At 38.5% G+C, this 21,707-nt stretch overlaps 1 protein-coding gene and 1 long non-coding RNA gene across 6 annotated transcripts in view; one reads left to right on the top strand and one right to left on the bottom strand.

The window, feature by feature from the left end:
* LOC103473797 (uncharacterized) overlaps positions 1 to 21,707 on the bottom strand; it is a 102,144-nt gene that overhangs the window by 40,935 nt on the left and 39,502 nt on the right. The window contains exon 2 of one of the 4 annotated variants that reach the window (XR_535068.1): positions 16,769 to 16,901. The exons of the other annotated variants lie outside the window; for them this stretch is intronic. This is a non-coding gene — a long non-coding RNA (uncharacterized LOC103473797). The remainder of the gene's footprint in view (positions 1 to 16,768; positions 16,902 to 21,707) is intronic. 4 annotated transcript variants of the gene reach the window in all.
* Positions 734 to 10,242, top strand: tbx3a (T-box transcription factor 3a). Of its 2 annotated transcripts, none has more exons than XM_008424292.2 (7): positions 734 to 1,906; positions 2,741 to 3,008; positions 3,414 to 3,560; positions 4,814 to 4,890; positions 5,230 to 5,387; positions 6,779 to 7,404; positions 8,453 to 10,242. In XM_008424292.2, exons 1-7 carry the CDS (start codon positions 1,515 to 1,517, stop codon positions 8,894 to 8,896), a joined length of 2,112 nt encoding a protein of 703 aa, XP_008422514.1. In that variant the 5' UTR covers positions 734 to 1,514; the 3' UTR covers positions 8,897 to 10,242. The 2 variants fall into 2 exon arrangements, with proteins under 2 accessions (XP_008422514.1, XP_008422513.1); XM_008424291.2 differs by having other exon boundaries at positions 2,741 to 3,023.

Here is a 21,707-nt window from a genome sequence, read left to right as displayed (position 1 = left end):
TAAAGTTAGAAAATGAAAAGTAAAGCAACTTAGGTAATTGCTCGGATCATCATATTAGGCATGTAAATGCGCAAATAGTAAAATATCTTTTAAAAAATAAAAAACTATAAGCTGATCTTTTTTTCTTTTTTTTCCAAAATACACAAAGTACTTTAAAATATAAACTAAAACAAACCATTCCGAGGAGTGTAAAACGATTCTTTGTTATTTTATTAATAAATAAATACAAATTGCACATTTATGTCTGATTTGAAATACTACAGGAAATTTTCATGTAGTTTACCAAAACTTGCAAACAAAAAAAAACAAACAAAATAAGCACAGATCTGTTTTCTTATTGTTTAAAGCACAAGGGAACAGAACAGAGAATGGGAGTGAGCTCGCAGTCAGCAGCGCAGCAGATCGGTAACATCTCCCCGCCTCATAGAGCCGCTCTGCCGGGCTCGACTCTCACAGACCGGCCGATCGCGCAGCTTCTGCAGCTAACGATGTTGACATATTCACACAACACCCGACCGAGCCAGGGGGTTGGCGTTTCACGGCGAAGCCCCTCTTTTTTTTCCCCCCCGAGTTCCAAACACCTTTTTATAAGTCCGAAAGTCTGTCCCCTCCACCCGACCTGTCAAAACCACGCCCACGCAGCCACCCAATTGGTCCGAAAGCGTCAAAGAGCCAATCAAACGGAGCGCTGCTGGTTGTAAGGCGCAACACATCCACACTGTATGAAGCCCTATGGGCCACAGAGGCGCTAGGAAAATCACGGAGCTGGGACCTTACCTCCTTTCTCTCGCTCTCGCTCTCTCTCTCTCTCTCTCTCTCCGTCGGACTCCTGTCTCTCTACACACGTCTTTCTCTCCTGAAAAGTGTGTGTGCGCCAAAGGAGAGCGCAGGAATAAAGCGTATGTGTGTGTGCGTGTGTGTGAGGGTGCATGTCCGGAGCGAGTGAAGGCAAGAGGGGGGGATTATTCGGCGCTATCGAAATATTTCAACACGTCGCGCTCTCGCTGCAGGACTGAAGCCAATAAGAAGGAGCCCATTTTAACAGGAATGCCGATATTGTAAACAGCAGCGGAGGAAGAAAGGAGAAAGAATGCGCCGCGGTCAATTAAGAGAATCACCCATGTTGGTTTGATTCGAACTTAATGTCCGAAAAGGAGCAGAGAGGTGTCCCGATGCGCGTCAGCCTGCGGAGAAAATCGGCGTCGCAGCGCTCCTGAAGATTAATGGAGATCATTTTTGCTGTTTTGCTTTGCGGACTTACGATCAAAAGTTAACAAGAGGACAGCAGAGATTTTGCCCGAAACTCGTCACAAATTGTGGATGTTTGTCGGCGTCTTGCTGAAGGAGGAGTTCTAATTTCTTACGTCTTTTTTTTTTTTTTTTTTGTATATACATATATAAATCTACATATATTTTTTGTTTTGGTTCAACTTCCTGCTCCTCTCACTCAAAGTACGATATTTCAAGAAATATCGCCCTTTTCTGTACCAACCCTATTTGCTGCCTGCACTTGGATGAACTTCCTGATGAGAGATCCAGTCATACAGGGATCAAGTATGGCATATCATCCGTTTTTACCTCACCGGGGTCCGGAATTTGCCATGAGCGCGATGCTGGGTCACCAGCCGCCCTTCTTCCCGGCCCTGGCGCTCCCTCCCAGCGGTTCCCTGTCTCTACCGGGCGCCCTGGGGAAGCCGATTATGGACCAGCTGATGGGAGCCGCCGACACCGGCCTGCACTTCTCCTCGCTGGGGCACCAAGCCGCGGCCGCGCACCTAAGGCCTCTGAAGACTCTGGAGCCCGAGGAGGAGGTGGAGGACGACCCCAAAGTTCACCTGGAAGCCAAGGAGCTCTGGGAACTCTTCCACAAAAAAGGCACGGAGATGGTGATCACTAAATCCGGAAGGTGCAATATTATTTTTATTATTATCATTATTGTTACTGTTATTATTATTAAAACTCATATTTCTCACGATATTTTAAAGATGTAGTCTGTAATTCTTTTACACAGCGCGCTTTAATCTTTCTTTTTTTGTTGTTACAGAATTCAAACTGTTGTAATTGCCACACAAATGACATGCAATCACGACCTTTAGATTGTTTTCACTATAAACTCTGACAATTATGTCTCCAAATGATAAGCTTTAACATTTGTTTTGGTCCCCAGTAGAACAGCAGCTTAATTTATGAATGAAGTGGGAGATTTTTAGTTTACTCACTAAAAACTTTATTCATAATAGCAAATATTTATTTAATATATATATATACATATATATGCACGCGACTCCTATAGAATTTATGTGCAATCATTTTCAGTTTATGAAAACCTGCATTCTGTCTTTCACAACTCTTCATTTAAATGCTAATGTTTTTTGTGCGTCAAACTCCAGCAGAATTTTCTTAGTCATCGTGGCGTGACAGCGTGCAAAAGCTTTGTGTTTCACCGTGTGTGTGTGTGTGTGTGTGTGTGTGTAGGCCTTAAGAGGCAACAAAAAAAAAATCAAAGCAACATTCCTTCAGTATTTAAATTTATGTTGTGTGTATGTTGTGCTTTGAGAAGGGATGAATTCATCAAGAGTTGACAGCACAGGACGTTTTTTTTTTGTTTTTTTTTTTACGCCGATAGATTTGGATTAGATTTGCAAAATGCAAAAAAAGTCACGTGCAAAAATGAAATCCACTTTCTGTGATTAGATATGTTTTTGTATATATATTTCTAATCGCTTTTATTTATTTCCAGGCGGATGTTTCCTCCGTTCAAAGTGAGGTGCACTGGTCTGGACAAGAAGGCCAAGTATATCCTCTTGATGGACATCGTGGCAGCTGACGACTGCAGGTACAAGTTCCACAACTCCCGCTGGATGGTGGCGGGGAAGGCCGACCCCGAGATGCCAAAGAGGATGTACATCCACCCGGACAGCCCCGCCACGGGTGAACAGTGGATGTCGAAAGTGGTGAACTTCCACAAGCTCAAGCTGACGAACAACATCTCCGACAAGCATGGATTTGTAAGTTCAACTAATGTATGTCAATTTTTACTATTTATCAAATTACTCTCTCTTTTTTTTTTTTTTGTAAATGCGCGTGTTGAATGCATAAAAAATCATGTAAACTTTTTTTTCATGCCTTAATATTTTCATGTTTGTCATATTTTATGTTTAGAATATTTGATTAACTTGTATTTAAAACAAATAGAATTTCACTGAATATGTCGGGCTTCGAAAATAATCACTTTTCAAGTCCTTGTTTTCACCGAATGCGCTCACTCTTTTTATTTCCGCCAAACTGAGATTTTGCTCAATTTACATTGGACTTCCTGTGCTCAGATTCTCCTGACGATGTGTGTGCTTGTGTGTCTGTGCGTGTGTGTGTGTGTGTGTGCGTGCCTGTGTCTGTTATTTCTGGTTTTGCAGACCATACTTAATTCCATGCACAAATATCAGCCTCGTTTTCATATCGTGAGAGCCAACGACATCCTCAAGCTCCCGTATAGCACTTTCAGGACCTACGTGTTCCCCGAAACGGACTTCATAGCGGTGACTGCTTACCAAAATGACAAGGTAAGATCAGCAGATTTTCTTTTTTTTTTTTTATCTAGTTGTTCAGTTATCGTTGCACAGTCCCGATCAGATCATTAAAGTGTCTTCCGATTATCCAGTGCTTGTCAGATGAGCTTTCTTTCTCGCTTTGCGTCGCTTTGTTGTCATAAAATATGGAAGACGACAGATTTGTTTGATGCAGAGAGCTGTGACTGTAGTTGTGTGCATATGCGTGTGTGGGGTGGGGGCGAAAATGTAGCGTGGAGGGGTGCAGTTTGTGGTAGGAAAGTAATAATTCTGAGGAATGTTATATACAGGTTACCTTTCATTTATTTAATCACGTGGAAGGGATTTGGCTGTGGCTCAGCCTTTTTCTCGCTCTGTTAGCGTATTTAAGCGAGTGTGTGCGTGCGTGTGTGTGTGTGTGTGTGTGTGTGCAGAGCTAACAGGGCAGGGGGTTGGAAATGACGAAAAAGAAGAAAGGGGGGACTTCAGTGGAAGAGAAGAAAAGGGAGAGGCACTTTTGACAGACCGTGCTGCATTGGTAGTATTGTATTCTCCAAAAAAAAACACGCAGCGCAAAACCAACCAGCATATCATCTCAGCAGTCTTGTGAATTGTTGGAAAACCTTTTGGCACCACATTTGTGACCTCCTTTAACCAATAGCTGCGGGGGAATCATTTTTCATAAAAGCTACAAACACACGGAGAAGGGGCAAAGGGGACCAAACCGTGCATTTTGTGCGCTTTTACGCACGCATGTCCTTATATATACATGTTTTTTTTTGTTTTTGTTTTTTTTGCTTTTCTTTTTTTCTTTCCTGCAAAACCCGCCAAGGTTTTACGTCGTCCTAAGCACTACTTTTATTCTTATTTTTTATTTATTTATTGAATTCTACATTCCACTGTATGGAAGTTTGAACAACGCGGCTTTAGCAGCTATTTACAAACACTTAAGGTGTGCATTAAAAAAAAAACTTCCCAGCTCAGACAAGCAGCAAAACTGTGAAAAATTATCTCCAAATGAGTATAGATGATTGATCCCGTCATATAACTTTTAAACCACAAAGGTTTCCCTTAGTAAATGCAAATCAGGTGCAAATTCAGTTTCTCCTGCACCCCCTCAACTCCCCCCAGGTGAGCAGGGGAACTGTAAGCAATCCTAAAGTGCGCTTATGCCTTCGGCCAATCGTGGATTCTGTCTGGTGTTGTTTTATTAAAGTTGTCGCTTTGTTTTCTATGCCAACATGAACACACGACTTTGCTTCTTTCAGATAACCCAGCTGAAGATCGACCATAACCCATTTGCCAAAGGATTCCGTGACACCGGCAATGGGAGACGGGAAAAAAGGTAAGCCAGGAGGGGAAATATACATTAATCAAAAAGAGAGAGAGGGAAGGGGGGATGGGGGGGGGGGGCAGCAAAGACGCCTTACACTGAAAGAGAGAGGGGGATCATGGTGGATTAAACCATGCGTCTAAGCTTCCACATTAACCCCCCGGGGAGTCCCCGTCTTGTCTCACTTTCATTTAAACGCTAATTCTGAACGTCTTAACCTCTGTAACACCGGGAAAGTAATATTTGCCCCAACAAGTTTCCTCTGGATCTGTGGGGTTTATCCTGATGCTGCTTCTGAGTGAGAGCCGTGTGACCGGCGCCACCTGTAATAACCTGGACACTTGTGCGCAGGAAACAGCTGGCTCTGCAGTCTATGAGATCCTACGAGGAGCAGCAGAAAAAGGAAAACGGTGCTTCGGATGACTCCTCCGGCGAGCAGGCTTCCTTTAAGTGTTTCGGCCAGGCCTCATCCCCCGCCGTGTCCACAGTGGGCCCCCCACACCTGAAAGGTAGGCCCCACCGCTGCTCACAGGTCACAAGCCATAAAACTAGCAATATAGAAAGATTTATACAGTTTACTAATGCCTTGTCTTAATTAGTGACCATGAGCTGATTGTAATTGAGTTGGTTTGTGCTTGCAACAGATAAGGTTCTGTCTGTTTATTGGAAATGTATAATGATCAGAAAAAACAATAAAAATTATATATATATATATATTATATACTCATCAAATGACGTGTTTCAATTGGTTTTAGACTATTATGCAAAAGTCCATTCAAAAAGCCTATTTAACCTTATTAGAAATAGCATTATGCTCAGTGCATAATAGTGTGTTTACTGATAAATATTCTTTTCCTTGTGGTGGGGGACAGACAGCCCTAAGTGTAAAGCATATTTTTATAATTATAAAATAAAGAGAGGAGCATAAATTTGCGACTAGAAATGAACCAGCCCAGATATAATTATCAGATTATAGTTTTGGTCGATTTTTTATATCAAATACGTAATAATTTGACCAATCCCATTCCTTTAAATGTATCAAATCTAATAAGTCCCACCATTTTCACTCTACAACTACTTTGAAGCACTCACTTTTCTTTTACTTTGTTAAAACCAGGTAAAGATTCAGGTACTTTGATGGTTAAAAGGGGAAATTCTTAATGTCAATTTATTTTTTGATTCAGAATTTACTTTTATCAAAGAATCTAGTATTTTATGTGTTATGGCTCTTTGGAGTCAACATCAGAATCAGTAGGGCTGATCTTAAAGGAAACCAGGAATCAGTATTGGCCTGATTTATTTATTTATTTAGTGTCATTTTAGTTTTGCCCTTCAGTTCGTGTTTTTAATATCCATCATTAACATAGCCGTAATGGATATTGCTAAGATACACTGTATCGTAGCAAAAATAATTTTAAAAATAGTTTCAAAACTAAGCGAGTCTGGTTGTTTAAAATAACCCAAGTTAAATATGAACATAATTAAATGATTACACATATAAATGAAAAAAAATTACTGTTTGTATTTTAAAATTAGGAATGTTAAATTTAGTTAGCATTTCAAAAATATGTGTTAACCCATCAGATTTAAAAAAACAAAACATGAACTAACATGGTTCATGACAGCAATAAGAAGTAAAGTTAAACTAAGTTTTTTTCCCCAAAAAAACTTGATCAGTATTTTTTATGATTATTGTACCTTAGCTTCCACGTTTTAGTATAGGTCAGCATAACATACCAAATAAAACTCCTGAAATTGTGTTCTGGCTTTTGGCGTTGGTGTGCTGCTCCAGCGATTAGCACTGAGCTTCAGGTGGTCGTCCATCACAAACTCAGTGGAAGTGCCCCATTGCCCTTTGCCGAGTCAGCAGTAATGTAACGTTCTGGTCATTCTCCCGCAGATTTCTGTGACAGCGAGGAGGACAGTGACGACGAGAGCAAGGATGGCAACCATAAAGACGGTCCGGACTCCAGTAAGATCTCCACCACCACGGGGGACGGAAAGGATCACGAGGCCAGCCCGGCTAAGGGACATCCCTTCGGTAGTAGCGACTCCACGGGCAGGAGAACTGAGAAAAGTCAGGCGGACTCTCGGCAGAGTCCCATCACCGTCATCTCCAGCACCACGCGTTCTGGGGAAGAACTCAAGAGTCCGAGTCTGGACCAGTCCAAAACAGACGAATGTAGGTCGATAAGCAAGGACAGCTTCATGCCTTTGACTGTTCAAACTGACAGCGTGCACATGGGCCACAACCATATGCATAACTTTGGATTTCCGCCGGGCCTGACAGGACAGCAGTTTTTCAATCATCTGGGGAGCGCGCATCCGTTCCTCTTGCACCCTGGTCAGTTCAACATGGGGGGCGCGTTCTCGAACATGGCCGCTGGAATGGGACCCTTACTAGCAGCGGTGTCTTCGGGAGGGGTGAGCACCATGGACACAGCCAGCATGGCATCCCCTCCACAGAGCTTGACAGGGGCACCGGGCCTGCCCTTTCACCTGCAGCAGCATGTCCTGGCATCACAGGTAAAACATATTTTCTTTGATTGGGAACTTGGGAGTTTGTCTTTCTTTTTTTTCCGTGCAGCTCAGCAAACCGTCATCCATGGAGGCCAATAGTGGCGTGTTAGACAGTTTAACACTTTTAGTTTAACGCAAGGATTTTTGCAGCAGCTAAAACATATCAGATTAAATTTGATACTGTTAGATCCATGACTGCAGTGAGTCTATTTAGTCCTTCACGTTATTATTATTAATTATTACTATTAATATACATTTTGTGTTATGTTTTTTCCACAAATTCTAAGAAATACATTCATTACATAAATTCTATTAAAATGATTTATCAGCAACTTATTAATTTCAAACAGATCAGCTGTGCAACAGGTGATCTCATGGCCTAGGACAGCAAATATTCCAATGACATTGCATGGCCACCGTACCCGCCCTCCTCTATGCCTAAGCTGCAAGGACAGAATATGACAGCAATGCATATTTTTTTGTAATTAGTTACATGTGTATCTTCAGAAAAGTTTTAGTCTATTTCTCTGGTTCAAAGGACCGACTTAGAAAACCTTTTGTTGGCATATTTTGGTCAGAACTCTTACTTTTGATATTTCGCTAGAATTTAATTTCTTTGAAACATGGCCATGGAAGACGTATACATGTATATGCTTATTAGTTCAGGGTATTGGAGCTGGGGAATGGTGCATTAAAATGGATCGTCAGCTGGGAAAAGGAAACATCGTCATGTTTTAAAGGGCAATAAAAGAGTCTTTCTCCGATTGATTATCAAACAATCGCGATAGCTGCAGCTTTACTGGAATCTCGGAGAATGGGCTGAGATTATTATTATTATTATTATTTCTATTATTATTTGCATTACAAATGCGTAAAGCAAACAAGAAAAAAATGTGTTTACGTGGAACCTAAAAGTATATATTTGCTGCACGGAGAGGATTTAAGAAAACCAGACAGTTTTCAGCAAATAAGAAGAATAATTGGCAAATATTCTCTTTGGATCCACCTCTTGTATAGCTTTCTTGTTTGACACGCAGTTTCGGTTTATCCGCAGGGCCTCGCCATGTCACCGTTCGGCAGTTTGTTCCCGTATCCCTACACCTACATGGCAGCAGCGGCCGCCGCCTCGTCCGCCGCCTCGTCCTCGGTGCACCGACACCCGTTTCTGAACGCGGTGCGCCCCCGCCTCAGGTACAGCCCTTACTCCCTCCCCATGACGATGCCGGACAGCACGCTGCTCACCACCGCCGTGCCCCCCATGACCACCGGCGCAGGAGGCGGTGGTGGGCCCGAGCTGAAAGCGGACGGGCTGGTTCCGGCCAGCCCCGCGGTCACCCTGGACTCCACCTCGGAGGTGACCAGCCACTCCTCTGGGATACCCTCCGCGTCCCCGAAGGCCTGCGCGGAGAAGGACGCTGCCAACGAGCTGCAGAGCATCCAGCGCCTGGTGAGCGGACTGGAGTCCAGTCAGGACAGGTCCAGGAGCGGATCCCCGTAGCCCCTCCACACCCACAGCCCACCTGCTGCTCCTCTGGTTGCTGTCAGGAAAAGCGAACCGTCATGGCGGTGATGAAGACTCATGCAGGTTTTTAATAGAAAAAAAAAATAAAATAAAAACTAAAAGCTTTTAGTTTCTGAAATGCACTTTGTTTATTACACATCTAAAATGTATATTTCTATCTCCTCGGCTTTTTTTTTTCAGTTTTCGTTAATTTAAGCTACTCTTTTTTTCCCCTATTTTCTGTCATTTGAATACCGTACAAGTATTGAAACTGAAACGCTGGCATGGGTGTGAATTATACAGATTACGGAGAAGTTGCTGCTGTGTCCTGTCTCCTGTAACTCTTTGAAAAAAATATGCACTCTGAATTGAATTGACTTATTCACGACCGTTTTGACCTACCTTTTTTTATATATATAAAAAATACTGCTGTATTTTCTCGTACGCCATGAATTCATAGATTGAGTGATTGATGCATGCCCTCGAAAATTAAAATCCGACTTTTTTTTTTTTAATGAAATAATTTCCCTTACTTTTTTTTTTTCTTTTAATTAGATTAGGAATTAAAAATGAGTTTCATCTAATTATTTCAGCTGGGAAAGGTCTACTGAAAGAATGGTGCTCCGGGACAAAATTAAGGCGCAAGCATGCGGAATTAAGGGAAGCAGAAATTTTAAGTAAATATTGAAAAAACAAAAAGATGAATGGTAGTATTGCTCATTGATGTAAATAGGGATATATAAGATATTTATGTAATTATTTGATATTGTTATTGCGTGTAAATACAACGGAGTAGTTTGTTTCTAGGGATCTGTTCTTAATTTATTGTTGATATACCTGTGTAAAGACAGTTTGTGGACTATTACCCTATCTGCATTTATATTTCCCTTTAAAACACGGACTTCATATCCCAACCCCCTTTAAAAAAAATTCATCCTCACAGAGAGATAGTTATTAACACTAATGTGCCATTGTATTTTCACCTGTCCTTGTGTGTGAAGTGCTACTGTTTAAAGCGAATGGAAAAGCGACAACGCACTGCACCAATGGCTTGAAAATAAAACACTTTTTTTCTTCTTTTTTTTTTGTCTTTGAGAAGTGTCGTTGAAGTGTGACAAAAGTGAATTCATTTCTCTCTTGTTTATTTTTTTAAGAAAAATCTCTCCTTTTTTTTCTTTAAAAAAAAGTGCCGCATAATCGAAAATATGAAGGTTTTCTCTCTGTGTGTTTATTTTTTGTGTTCCTTAAGTTGTCTGTGGGTTACGTTGTATTGGAGTTATGTCTAGTTTACATCATCGACATTGTGTTCTTGAAAGTTTCAATAAAAAAAATATTGAAATGCCGTTTTTGCAGTGTGTGCGCCTCGCCTTTGGTAGAAAAATCGCAGCTTTTTTTATTTACTTTTTTTTTTTTTTTGCCTTGTTTAAATTATGAAATCTTGACGTAGAACGCATGAACTAATTTAAAAGTAACATTAAGTTGCGTGCGAAGAATCAAGTTGAGGTGCGTCTAAAAATCCTTCCACAGACGAGTACCTGAGGATCGCCTGAGCGTTTTATTTCTCTACTGCCACAGGGATGACTCTTAGGTCAGGTTATGGAAATTAACGATGGCAGTTAATTTCACTGTAGGGAAAAATGGGGGAAGGAAGGCGGGAAGTTATGCAAAAAATAAAATCTGTCTTTTTATTTTCCCCTCTCTTAAAATCGAATAAAACAAAATCAATGCACTTTGCTGAAAAGCAACAGCACCAAAAGCCTCGCTGACAAGGTGTCATCTCATACTGAAGAAGCTATTACTTTGTGACAGCAGTAAAACGCACCAAAAAAAAAAAAAGCGGCTCTCCCCGATTACTGCTCCCCTTTTTGCGCCTTAAAGTCAGGAGTTTATCAACACCATATCTTCATTTGTGTATCGCCTGGTTAATGTGTAGCAGGGCTGGCGCGGGTGGATAGGTGTAAACGCGATACGAACCGTCTGAATTGGTCCGTCTTATTGCTCACCTGGCGCCTTGCAGGAGCATATCTTCCATTTTATTGCACGGAAGGCGACAATGCGTCTGTAAATGGCGACGCCCCCTAGAGGCGGCTGCGGCTGAAGGAACTTTTATTAACCAACAGACCAAAGGACAAACCTGGATGAGAAGCTCACCGAGGAGGCATGGATCGGGTGATAAGGATATTTGACTCGGTCACAGGTCTATTGCAGCCTCTATTATGTTTGCTAATGACTAATAAAGAAATCCTGAATGAGTCTGAAATAGCCTACAAGCACACTGGAATAAAGTTAATTTAGCTGCTTAGCAAGTAGTATAGCAGCCCAATCATACATTTTGTATCGCAATCATCACTGCAAGGATTAATGATATTAAAACAAGTTTTTTTCCCACCCTCTCTTTTTCGTTTTCTTTATTGCGTTAAAGAAAACGAAAATAAATTATTGATGCATATCCTTTTTTCTTCTGTGTACATAAACAAATAGACCAAATCTGCAATACACTGCATATTAAACTGGATATGTCTTTTTTGCCCCAGAAATGATGACAACTTCTGCTGTGAAGAACATGGCTTCATTTATTTATTTATTTATTTGTTGAAGTTGCAATCTTTTCGATAACGTTGCTTTCTGTGCAGTTGCGTCATCTAGTGGCAGTAAAGGAAAATCACTTCTCTTTCCAGGGTTCCCATGCAATCCAAGTGTTCATCTCCAACCGGGGTTCAGGTGAAATAAATGTATAAAGAAAAATGCGCAGGGTCCCTCGGTGGTGGTGTCGTTTTTTTGTAACATCAAAAGTGAACCTAATAACATTTATAGATGATACGTCACATCATCTGTGTCCAATCCTTTTGCCACATAGGCCAAAATTGTCAAGCTCCCTTAAAATAGGATTTTTTTAAGTTAAATGTCCAAAGATTAGTATTGTTTTTAAACAATAAATTACTTTAGTAATTCTACACTTTAGTGAAGAAAATCCTTTTTATTATTTAAGAAAAGAGCTTTGTAAATCATTGTAATCCATAAAATGCAAAGGTTTTTGTTGAAAAATGTGTTGAAATGTTTTATGTGGTATTATCTCTGTTTCTATACGTAATAACAGAATTTTAGTAATTCTGTCTGGGAAACATTTATTATATTTAGTCACGTTAACACGTCCATAAAACGGAGGTTTTAATGAAGCCAGGACTGCGTTTCACAGAAATGTGCTTGTTTTGCGCCTATGAAATTAAAGCAAAAGGAAAAAGCATGGCTATGAAAAGATGAATACTTTATTATGTTTCCTGGCATTTTATACTGTACAAATTTATTAGACCAGTAACAATTTTTCTTTGGCCATCAACTGGGCTGCGTTGTGCGTGCGAAATGCTTCTTAAATAAGTGTCAGTGTGTGCACAAAATCTCACCCGGAGCCAAAAATGGTTTCCAGACTGAACTTTGGACACTTCTACTACTTTACACTTATTCCAGCAGATTTATGCAATAATGGATCAGGTTACCTAAGGGTAATAATCTACTTAACTTATCTGGGATTTGTAGTCATTAAGGTGCAACAAAAGTAGAACAATAACATCAGTGTACCTTTAAATCAAAAGCTTTAACTTAATTTCTAAAATTGTCTGTTGTAGTCTGTTAGGTATATGTTTAAATTTGCAAGAAAGACTGTCCTGCTCAAGAAGAGACTGTTCTGTAGCTCAGAAAGATATTAAACATTCAATTGCTCATTAGTTGAATATTTACTAGATATTAATGAGAAAATGTTCTCTAAATCTAAAAAAAAGCCTTGCAAAACTGCTTCACAGTTATCTCAGATTTTATACATTGATGTAAATGTGAGCAGAAAAAAGCACTATCCAACTTTTCAATTATTTTATAAGTGCATATTTAAACAATTTACAGTAATTTATGGTAAAATCCATGCAGACCTGATGTTGATCAAGGCTTTTGAACTAAATGGCGGCTTTTGTATTGTTAACTTATCCTAATGGTTTGGGGAAGAGGTGGGCAGAAACTAGTTACACTTACCTGAGTAACCTTTTGGGGGAACATAACATTGGGAGTAGTTTTACAACTCTTACTACTCTGATTGAATAACATTTCTGGGTATTTTCCACTAAATGAAGAACAAACATATTTTAACCAAAAATCTGGCAGATGCAGAAACAAACCTGCAGTTTATGTTAAAGTGAGACTTTTGCTTTAGCACAAGGTTTTGTTACATTTCTGACATTTACTGTCATTTACAGCTGAAGCTAATGTGCCATTAAAACCATACTTTGTCATAGAAGTACTTTACCCTGTTATAACATATACATAACCTATTGCAGTGCATACATTTGTTTTGTTTATTTTGTCTTTAAAATACCAGAATTGGCAGGTAACTATTTTTTGTCTCTTTGATGTTATCAATGAAAAAATAACAAATCAAGTCTCTATAAAATTCAACCCTTTGTATGGACTTCACCCGTCCTGCATGTCATCCCCTGACAACTTGGAGAACAAGAGGCTAAAGCATGCAGAGTATATCGCATTATCACACTATTCAAGAAAGATGCCGCAATATGTTTTCTCGTGTTATTCAGACAAAATGGTGCCTAATGACAGTCTTTTTCATGACATCTAGCTTCTGGAATAACCTGACTTTGAACGTAAAGATTGCACTGACTATTGATCCTTTGAAGTCTCTTAAAAATGCATCCCCCCCCCCCAATAGATTTTGAGTTGTAGATGTCCTGAACATTGTGACAATTGTTGTGCAAACTCATATTTATTGTTCTTTTCAGTAGTGATTTTATCTGGTAAAGTTTTATTCATCAGAGTTGTTCAGGGTGATTTTATGCTTATTGCAAGATTTTGTTTGACTAGTATTGCTTTAGTTATAAAGTAAAAAAAAAAAAAAAAGTAACTACGGTAAGTGTAACAAGAGCTCAGTATTAAATATGTATTTGGTTTCAAGTTCTTGAATGATGTTTGTTCAACTGCCACGTTGGAATGATTTGCCCCTGTGTTCTTCAGTCATCCAACAGGAAAGGTAAGTTTATGATAACACCGGAGGGCAATTTTCACCTTGCAAAGCGTACACAACAAAGAAATGATGTTGGCTTCTATTCATGCCGACAGCACCCGGGTAGGAGTTCTCACACGCTCATGAAAATTTTATTTTTTTTAAAAAAAGCTTGGCAAGCCTTTCAGGTCATGATTGTGAGTTTAAACAAATCTTTTATTTTGGACAAATGTGTCATACAATGTCTTGAGATAGGTAATGCAGGATAAGCACTCTTCCAGTTACACAGTCAAAATGTGTTTCATCTTTAGGAACATCAAGAACATTGAGCAATTGTAATTTTCAAGATTCTTCTTATTTTGCTCGTCTTTAAACTCCCCAGATTTCCATTTCAATTTCAAAGGAGTCTGGAATGGACACTTTCAAACTGAAGATGAAATGTAAATCATGAACTCGATGTGTGTTTTGCAGAATCACAATACAGACAATAGAGGGGAGGAGCTATAACACCTGACTCATGGAGCAGATAAAAAAAACAATTAAATAAAAGAAATCAATGGCACCGATAAGATTCAGGATTCCTTGCATGTTTGTGCATCACTGCTTTTGCTTTTTTGTCTTTTTGTATGGAAGTTCTGATTCGAATGCTGCATGCCAGTCCACCCTTTCACTTGCATGTGGTGCACTCTAGTGTCCAATAAACATTATTACAAAAGGAGTTAAAGTTTGAGTACACCATGAAAATAAATTGGCAGGGATTTAGTTTCAATTAGAAACTATATAAAATAAAAGCCAAAATAATAATAAATAACTCATTCATCATTCATGATATGAGGATTTGGATTCATAAAAACATTTTTTGATAAAATAATAAACAGATGAAGCTTTACTTGAAGCATCCGATACAAAAAAAAAAACAAGTTTGACTCAGGACATGTTAAATATGGTGGCATCATGCACCTGTAAAATCTCTAAATTAATAGTTTGCTATTAATTTATATTTGATTCTGTTGAGGTCATATTTAATTTGCTTCTGCTGAGAATTGCAACGATTCCTGCACTTTTCAGAACAACTGCAGCCTCAGTTTTACAAGTGTTAAGATGGAGGCTAAAACGTATAGATGCCAGTTTTTGTTTGAAAGCATTTACAGTTAAATATAAAATACTTATGACCCTTTTAGAGTTAGGTTTCAAGTAATCGCTTAATTTACTAAAAATAAGTTTGTTTTGACTGTAATGTAATTGTAGAACAACAGTAATAACATTGTGGAACAGCCCAGTCAGAGTTCTGACTTCAGAGAGAATCTATGGCGAGAACTAAAAGGAGTTCTTCAACCTCAAAAACTTGGAGACGAGGCGCATAACCAAATGTCATCAAAATAGTCTAAAATGGTCATGTGTAAACATGCAAAAAGCTGGTCTGCAATATGAAGGGATTGATTGTTCTGGGTCAAATAAATACTTCCCAATAAATATTTAAGAGGGTATAAATAAAAAGCCTGGATGGATATGAAGGAGCAAGAAGCTTCAGCAGATTAAATGAGAGAAACTCTGCATGGGGCAACTGCTGCACAGGTTCTTCACCAGTGGAGCCTTTATGGGAGAGGGGCAGTGACAAAACCACTGTTGAAATAAAAACATCAAGGCTTGATTACCATCTGTCAAAAGGCATGTGAGAGACTTCATGATCAAATGGAAGAAAGTTCTTTGGTCTGATGAGACCAAACTGGAGCATTGTGGCCATCAGACAAGATACTATGTTTGGTAGACACCAAGCATTACACATCACCACAAACACACCATTCTCACTGTGAAACGAGACTATGGCAGCATCATGATGTAGGGATGCTTCTTGACAGCAGGACCTGGAAGCCTTGTAAAGGGAGAATATAAAATGAACTCGGCAAACCACAGGGAGATGTTGGAGGACAATTATATTCCATCAACAAGAGAACTACAGATGAAATCTTCAGTTCTTGCATTTTTCCAGTGCCAAAAATATATTCCTTCCTGGTTAATTGGAAGTAAATGAAAACAGATAGCTTTCCAAATGAAATACAAAATAAAATGTTGAACAGAACCTCACTTCCAAATAGTTGTAACTATTCCTTTTACAAAAGACTGATGTTATGAAGGCACTGTCACTCAAGCCTGGTGGAGTTCAATAGATCAAGCAGCTTATTTTGAGTTATGAATCTGAAATACTTATTTGTGTTTTTTTAAAAAAAAGTGCTTAAAGTGTAGAGTGAGCACTCACCTCTCAAGCTTTGAATTTCTAACAGAGCTGGAGGGTTATACACAGCATCTTACTTGTTTTTTTTAATAAGATTGTACTGTGCTGCTTTTTATTTATAGACCTCATTTTCATAGAACAGAGAGTCCTGAATGCCAATGACCACTAACAACCCTGAGGCTTTGATCACTTCCATTTCCTGCTTGAAGATATACTGCTGTGAAAAAAGTATTTGTGCTCCAACTTTTTTTTAAAATAAGTTGCAGAACCAGCTGTCAATGCAGACACAGCAACAAGTCTTCTTGGAGTCGGTCTTTTTGGAGATTTTGCAATTCTATGTTGCACAGTAATTTAAAAACATAGGTAAAAAGTTGGCAATCCATCATGTGTATACTCACTGGCCACAATGATTTAGGAAAATTTGGAATCGGTGTATAACTCAAAAGAGTTAAACGGATCTATGATTTAGGACGGTAATGTTTAGAAGAAGAAAAAAAACATCACAGTTGAAATGTTAAAAACACCAAAGTTCTGGAATGAAACAGTGACTTTTAAAAGTATTAATGTTTACTACAAGGGAACAAACTTGAAGTTTAAGAGAACTAGATCAAGACATCACCTCAGAAGATAGAGTTACCTTGCTCTGAGGCTTTTGCAGCTCACCATCATCCACTTCTCACTCAGTGAAAGTCTTCGGTTCTGTTAGCGTCAGCCCCACTTCTAACCTGTCTCACTGTGCTGCCCTGGAGCTGCTGGTGTGTTACGGCTTGCTACACGACATAAAAGTGCAAGAAGTTTGTGGTCAAATTTCTTTGCGGCATGTTACAGACTGTACTCTGCAGTTCTTTTGTTGTGTTGTTGAATTACCTCCGCAGAACTGTTTTAAATGAGGGGGCCAGAATATTTTAGAGCTCCAGAGCAGTTTTATTGGTTCATACATTTATTTCACAATATAAGTCATTTTTGTTTATTGGGGAGACATCTGTCATCACCTAGCCACCAAAACCCATGTTCTCATCAGCTGCTTGGAGCACTTTGGCAGCTGCTTGTTTGCTGTTTGTTAAAAAGTTATTTTTTTCTTTTTTTAAGGTGAACTGTTTTTTTCACACATGTGCAATGCAATATGTCTTCTGGACACATTTAGAACTCAAAGTTCCAGCTCTGAAATGAAGTCTGGCGTAAACACTATTTTTTATTTTTTTTTCACTTGGCCTAATGCGACAACCTCTTAAACTCCAAGACCTACTTAGTCTTCATCTGAGGTTCACCTAAAGTAAGAACATAATTCAGAAGTGGATGTAAAAGGGATTTTTAGTTCATTTCTTTACAGATAAAACTTTGTTTTTTGTTTGTTGTTGTCGTTTTTTACTCAGTTCATTTTAACACACCCACATGATACACCTCCCAGAAAGATTTGATATTTTTTGTTTTAACAAATGTGTATCATGTAGAACAGTTGCATCTCTTTACTTTCTTGTCTCTCAGAAAGTCTTTTAGAGTTTTTCTGTTTGCTTGAATATTTGAACTTGTTGATTTGAGCTTGTAGGGCTGTTTCAAAATCAACATTTTAAACATGAGAACTAAATTATTCTTTGTACCATTTTTGAAAATGCTACATTTCTTCTTTTTTTTTTAAAGTGCATAACTCATTTGAAAAAAAAAAATCGGAATTAGCTTCACCACCAGCATTAGACAGTTAGAAACAATAGATAATATTTCATTTATTTAAATTGGACATCAGATATTGAATAATATTGAAAATTAAGTTCCACATAGTTCATGGGAAATGACTGCCTGTGTTTACTCGGGTTATTTTTGTCTGATGTTCAAATTTGTTCTTTGATCTGAAAAATGCGAGACAAAAAAAAGAAGAAAATAAATTAAGGAAATACTTTTTTCAGGAAACATATAGCTTTTGCTTGAATAAAATTGTGTGTCAATTTAGGCTTACTAAACCTCAACCCCAATGCTTCTGATTTCTGACATGTCTTCATTTTTGTACATTTCTTTGGACAAGGTTCACAGGATGTTTACAAAAAAAACCTAAAAACCACCAGTGAATCCAAATACAATCTCAAATTGCATACTTCCAATAAACTCCACTATATTAAAGTCAAGACCACAATTGAATAATTACTTTACTATTATAGCTTTAAAAAAAATCTTTCAGTGATTGTGATTACTTAAGAGACTATTTTTCAGCAAAGTGCAAAACTCTAAAAGCAGATCACCAGATGGATGGAGGGAAGCAGACCACATGTGTGGCACTGTGTGCCGTGTGAGGCCTGATACATATTTTGCACATGCAAACCCGCTGTGGCTCTGTTTTCTTCTACTAAATGGGTTCTTTACATGCCTTTCACTCATTCAAGATTCTTAAATAGAAGCCCAAGTGGAGCCACAGAATCCTTCTCAAAGAGAGGATGTTTAATCTCCTCGGCAAGATGGAGATTTAAATGAGCTGCGCGGAACGGAAGAGGACAGCCAACTCTCCCCACACAGACCTAATAGTCTCAGACATCAGCAGCACGTCATATACAACCACCGCCTGGCAGATTAGAAGGAAGACTCGCCACAAGCACAGGCAGACACACACCAGTAAACATGCAAGTGAATTCGGGGCACACGCAGTCAGACGTTTACTGAATAAATCCACCAATTATGACCCATAGAAATACATCTGCACATGTTGACTCTGTAAATGAGTGACACGGCGGCCCACCCTCAATGATAGGCATGAAGTTATGTTGTGCTGAATGAAGATGGGTCTTTCCTAAGACCATCAGAAGGTGCAGCAAACAAATGCGCGTACGCCAGCCAAGCTGTGCAGTCGCAGAAGCACAGACCAGGACTTGTTTTGGCAAAAAAAAAAAAAAAAACAAATGTAGAAAACTTTTTGTTTCATTCAGTCATTTGATGATTCAAGAGGTATCTTTTCTCTTTTTTGTGGAATAAATAAAATATACTTTATTGTCCCCATGGAAGAATTTGTTGGATTTTGTTTATACTTTTGCATCACAGACATTAAGAAAAAATAAACCAAAATGGTTGCATCAATCACAACTATGACAGACGATTAAACATAAATCTAACTGATCAGTCTTACATACGATCATAACATTTAACTTGTATTATGCACCGTCTTCACACCTTGAACTGTTTTACAAACATTCTGAGCCTTAACCAGCTTAAAAGAAACTTCAATAAAGAAACTGGTTCTTAAACTAGACTCATTTACAGTTAATTATATCCTTTACCACAGGGCAGCTAAGGTAATTTCACTGCAACAACACAAACAGAAAACAAAAGTATAAAGAAGGATGTTTTACTAATATTCTTGTATTTGGCAAAGAAGTGTTATTATATGAATAGAGCCCTGGGAGTGCTCCTCTTTATGTCACCACAAACCAGAGAAGTACAAGAGATTGTCTAAAATGCAGGGAGAGAAAAACTACTGCTCAGATCTTGTCAAGTTAATCTTATAGCAACCAGGAATTTCTTACTCTATAATCTCCCAGTGAGCAAAAACGAGTAAAAGCTTTAGAAAGTGTATTCAAGACACAGCTGAAATATAAGCTGTTTATTATCTGCCTTGTAGAAGTATTCACATCATGAACTTTTCCAATTTAATTGGATTTTTAGGAGAAAGATTAACATAAAATAGTTGATCATTTTGAAATGGAAGGAAAAGGAAACATGGTGTTCAGTTGTTTGTCTCTTTATTTTCTAAATAAAAATGTAACAAGTTTGAATTGCATTTGTTTTGCACCTCTTTCACTCGGATACCCTTGAATTAAATGAAGTGTGACCAATTGCAAGTCAGAAATAAAGTTGGAGTGGTTTTAATGCAAAGGATTCATTCAGCAACATTCAATCCAAACTCTGTAAATTGAAAGACTTCAGCACAACTGCAAAGTTAGCCATCCACCTTCACTCACTAGCCAGCCAATAAGATCATTAATCAGTGACATGGTAACTCTGGAGGAGCTGCAGAGATCCACAAGTTTAAGTGGGAAAATATGTTAGCAGAACAACAACCAATAAACTTTTAAATCTGGACTTTCAAAGGAATGGTCAAAAGAAAGCCTCTGTTTAAAACGATGCAAGAATCCCTTTTTCAGTTTGCTACAAACACAGCAAATGTGGATTAAAGCTCTCTAGAAAACGATTTGTTTCTGGGGAGGAAGATTTACAGGACACATTTCAACAGGACATGAGCCTAAACATTCAGTCAGAGCTCCAACAAAATGGTTTAGATCAAAGTATATATGTGTTGGATTGGCCCAGTCAAATTCCAGACCTAAATAGAATCAAGAATGTATGGCAAAACTTGAATGTGATCCTCTGGGATCCTCTCTCTACTTTGACTAAGCCTGAGGTGTTTCACAGCAAAGAATGGGTAATAAATGAGCGTCAAGATATGCAAAACTCCAAAGTTACCAAGTTGTATTTTAGGTTAAAGATGCCTCCATCAAACAGCATCTTTGATCTAATACTTTCTTTGTAAAAATTTTAATTAAAAATAGAAACTATAAATGCGTTTTAGAAATTTACTGTCTGACTAGATCATAAAACCAGTTTGTGACTATAAATGTGAAAAATGTAAAGTTCTACTGTTCAGTTTTCTACTCGTAGCTGTGCGTATTATTGCTCCATATTGCAAACAAATCTGAATTAAAAACTGAAAAGCAAATGTTAAAAATTACATATTTTTAATATGCAATGCCTATCAAAGCACCAAGTGATGCACAAAAACTGTCTTTTCATGTCCTCCTCTGAAGTTTGCACAAAGCATGTAGCAAAAAAAGCCTACAACCGCCATCTGTAACCAGGTGTAAAGACAATCTGTGATTTGCTTTTAGGTTTTTTTAGGATTTGCTTAAGCAGAGGAGCCCTGCCCTTCCAAACTTGCTTCTTGTTACATCCCTCAGGTGCTTATTTTTCTTTGTTTTACCAGGTGTCACTTCACCGTGTTCTTGCTTGTTCCTCCACCTTCAGTCTAGTATTCAGCAGGAGGAATGAAGCTCAACTGGATCGGCATCGTGTGACAGACTCAGCCGAATCACTTTGTGTGCATGTTCTAAAATCAAACGGGGCGAGTAAAATGAAGGTGCTTTGATTAATTTTATGGAATCTAAGAGATTGTGCCGAGATTACTCTATAATAAACCTAGCTATGAAGCCAACAGTACAGGTCTGCTGTTCTGAAAGAGTCAAGTAAAATGATTTATAAAAAGGAGATTAGATTCATAGGTAGGAGTGTGAAGGGGTGTATCGGATAGTTATAAAACAGATCTACTTACACTGTACAAATATACAAAATAGCATTATTTTTATTTTCTCACTGTCTGATACTGACTCTGATCTGGGGGGGTGACAAGAGGAAAAATAATAAACCAGAGAAAGTAACTGCAAAAATGTAGCCAACTTCGTTAACCCTATGCCAGAGACAAAATGAATAGATCTTTAGTACCTGCAGCTACAGTGAGTGAGAAGGCAGAGTCTAGCCCAAGCAAATACATATATATATATATACACACATATATATATATACACACACATATATATATATATATA

The sequence above is a fragment of the Poecilia reticulata genome, linkage group LG12, assembly GCF_000633615.1.
Source record: "Poecilia reticulata strain Guanapo linkage group LG12, Guppy_female_1.0+MT, whole genome shotgun sequence".
NCBI lineage: Eukaryota > Metazoa > Chordata > Actinopteri > Cyprinodontiformes > Poeciliidae > Poecilia > Poecilia reticulata.
Note: the sequence above shows the minus strand (reverse complement) of the source record. Positions and strands in the feature narration are given on the sequence as shown.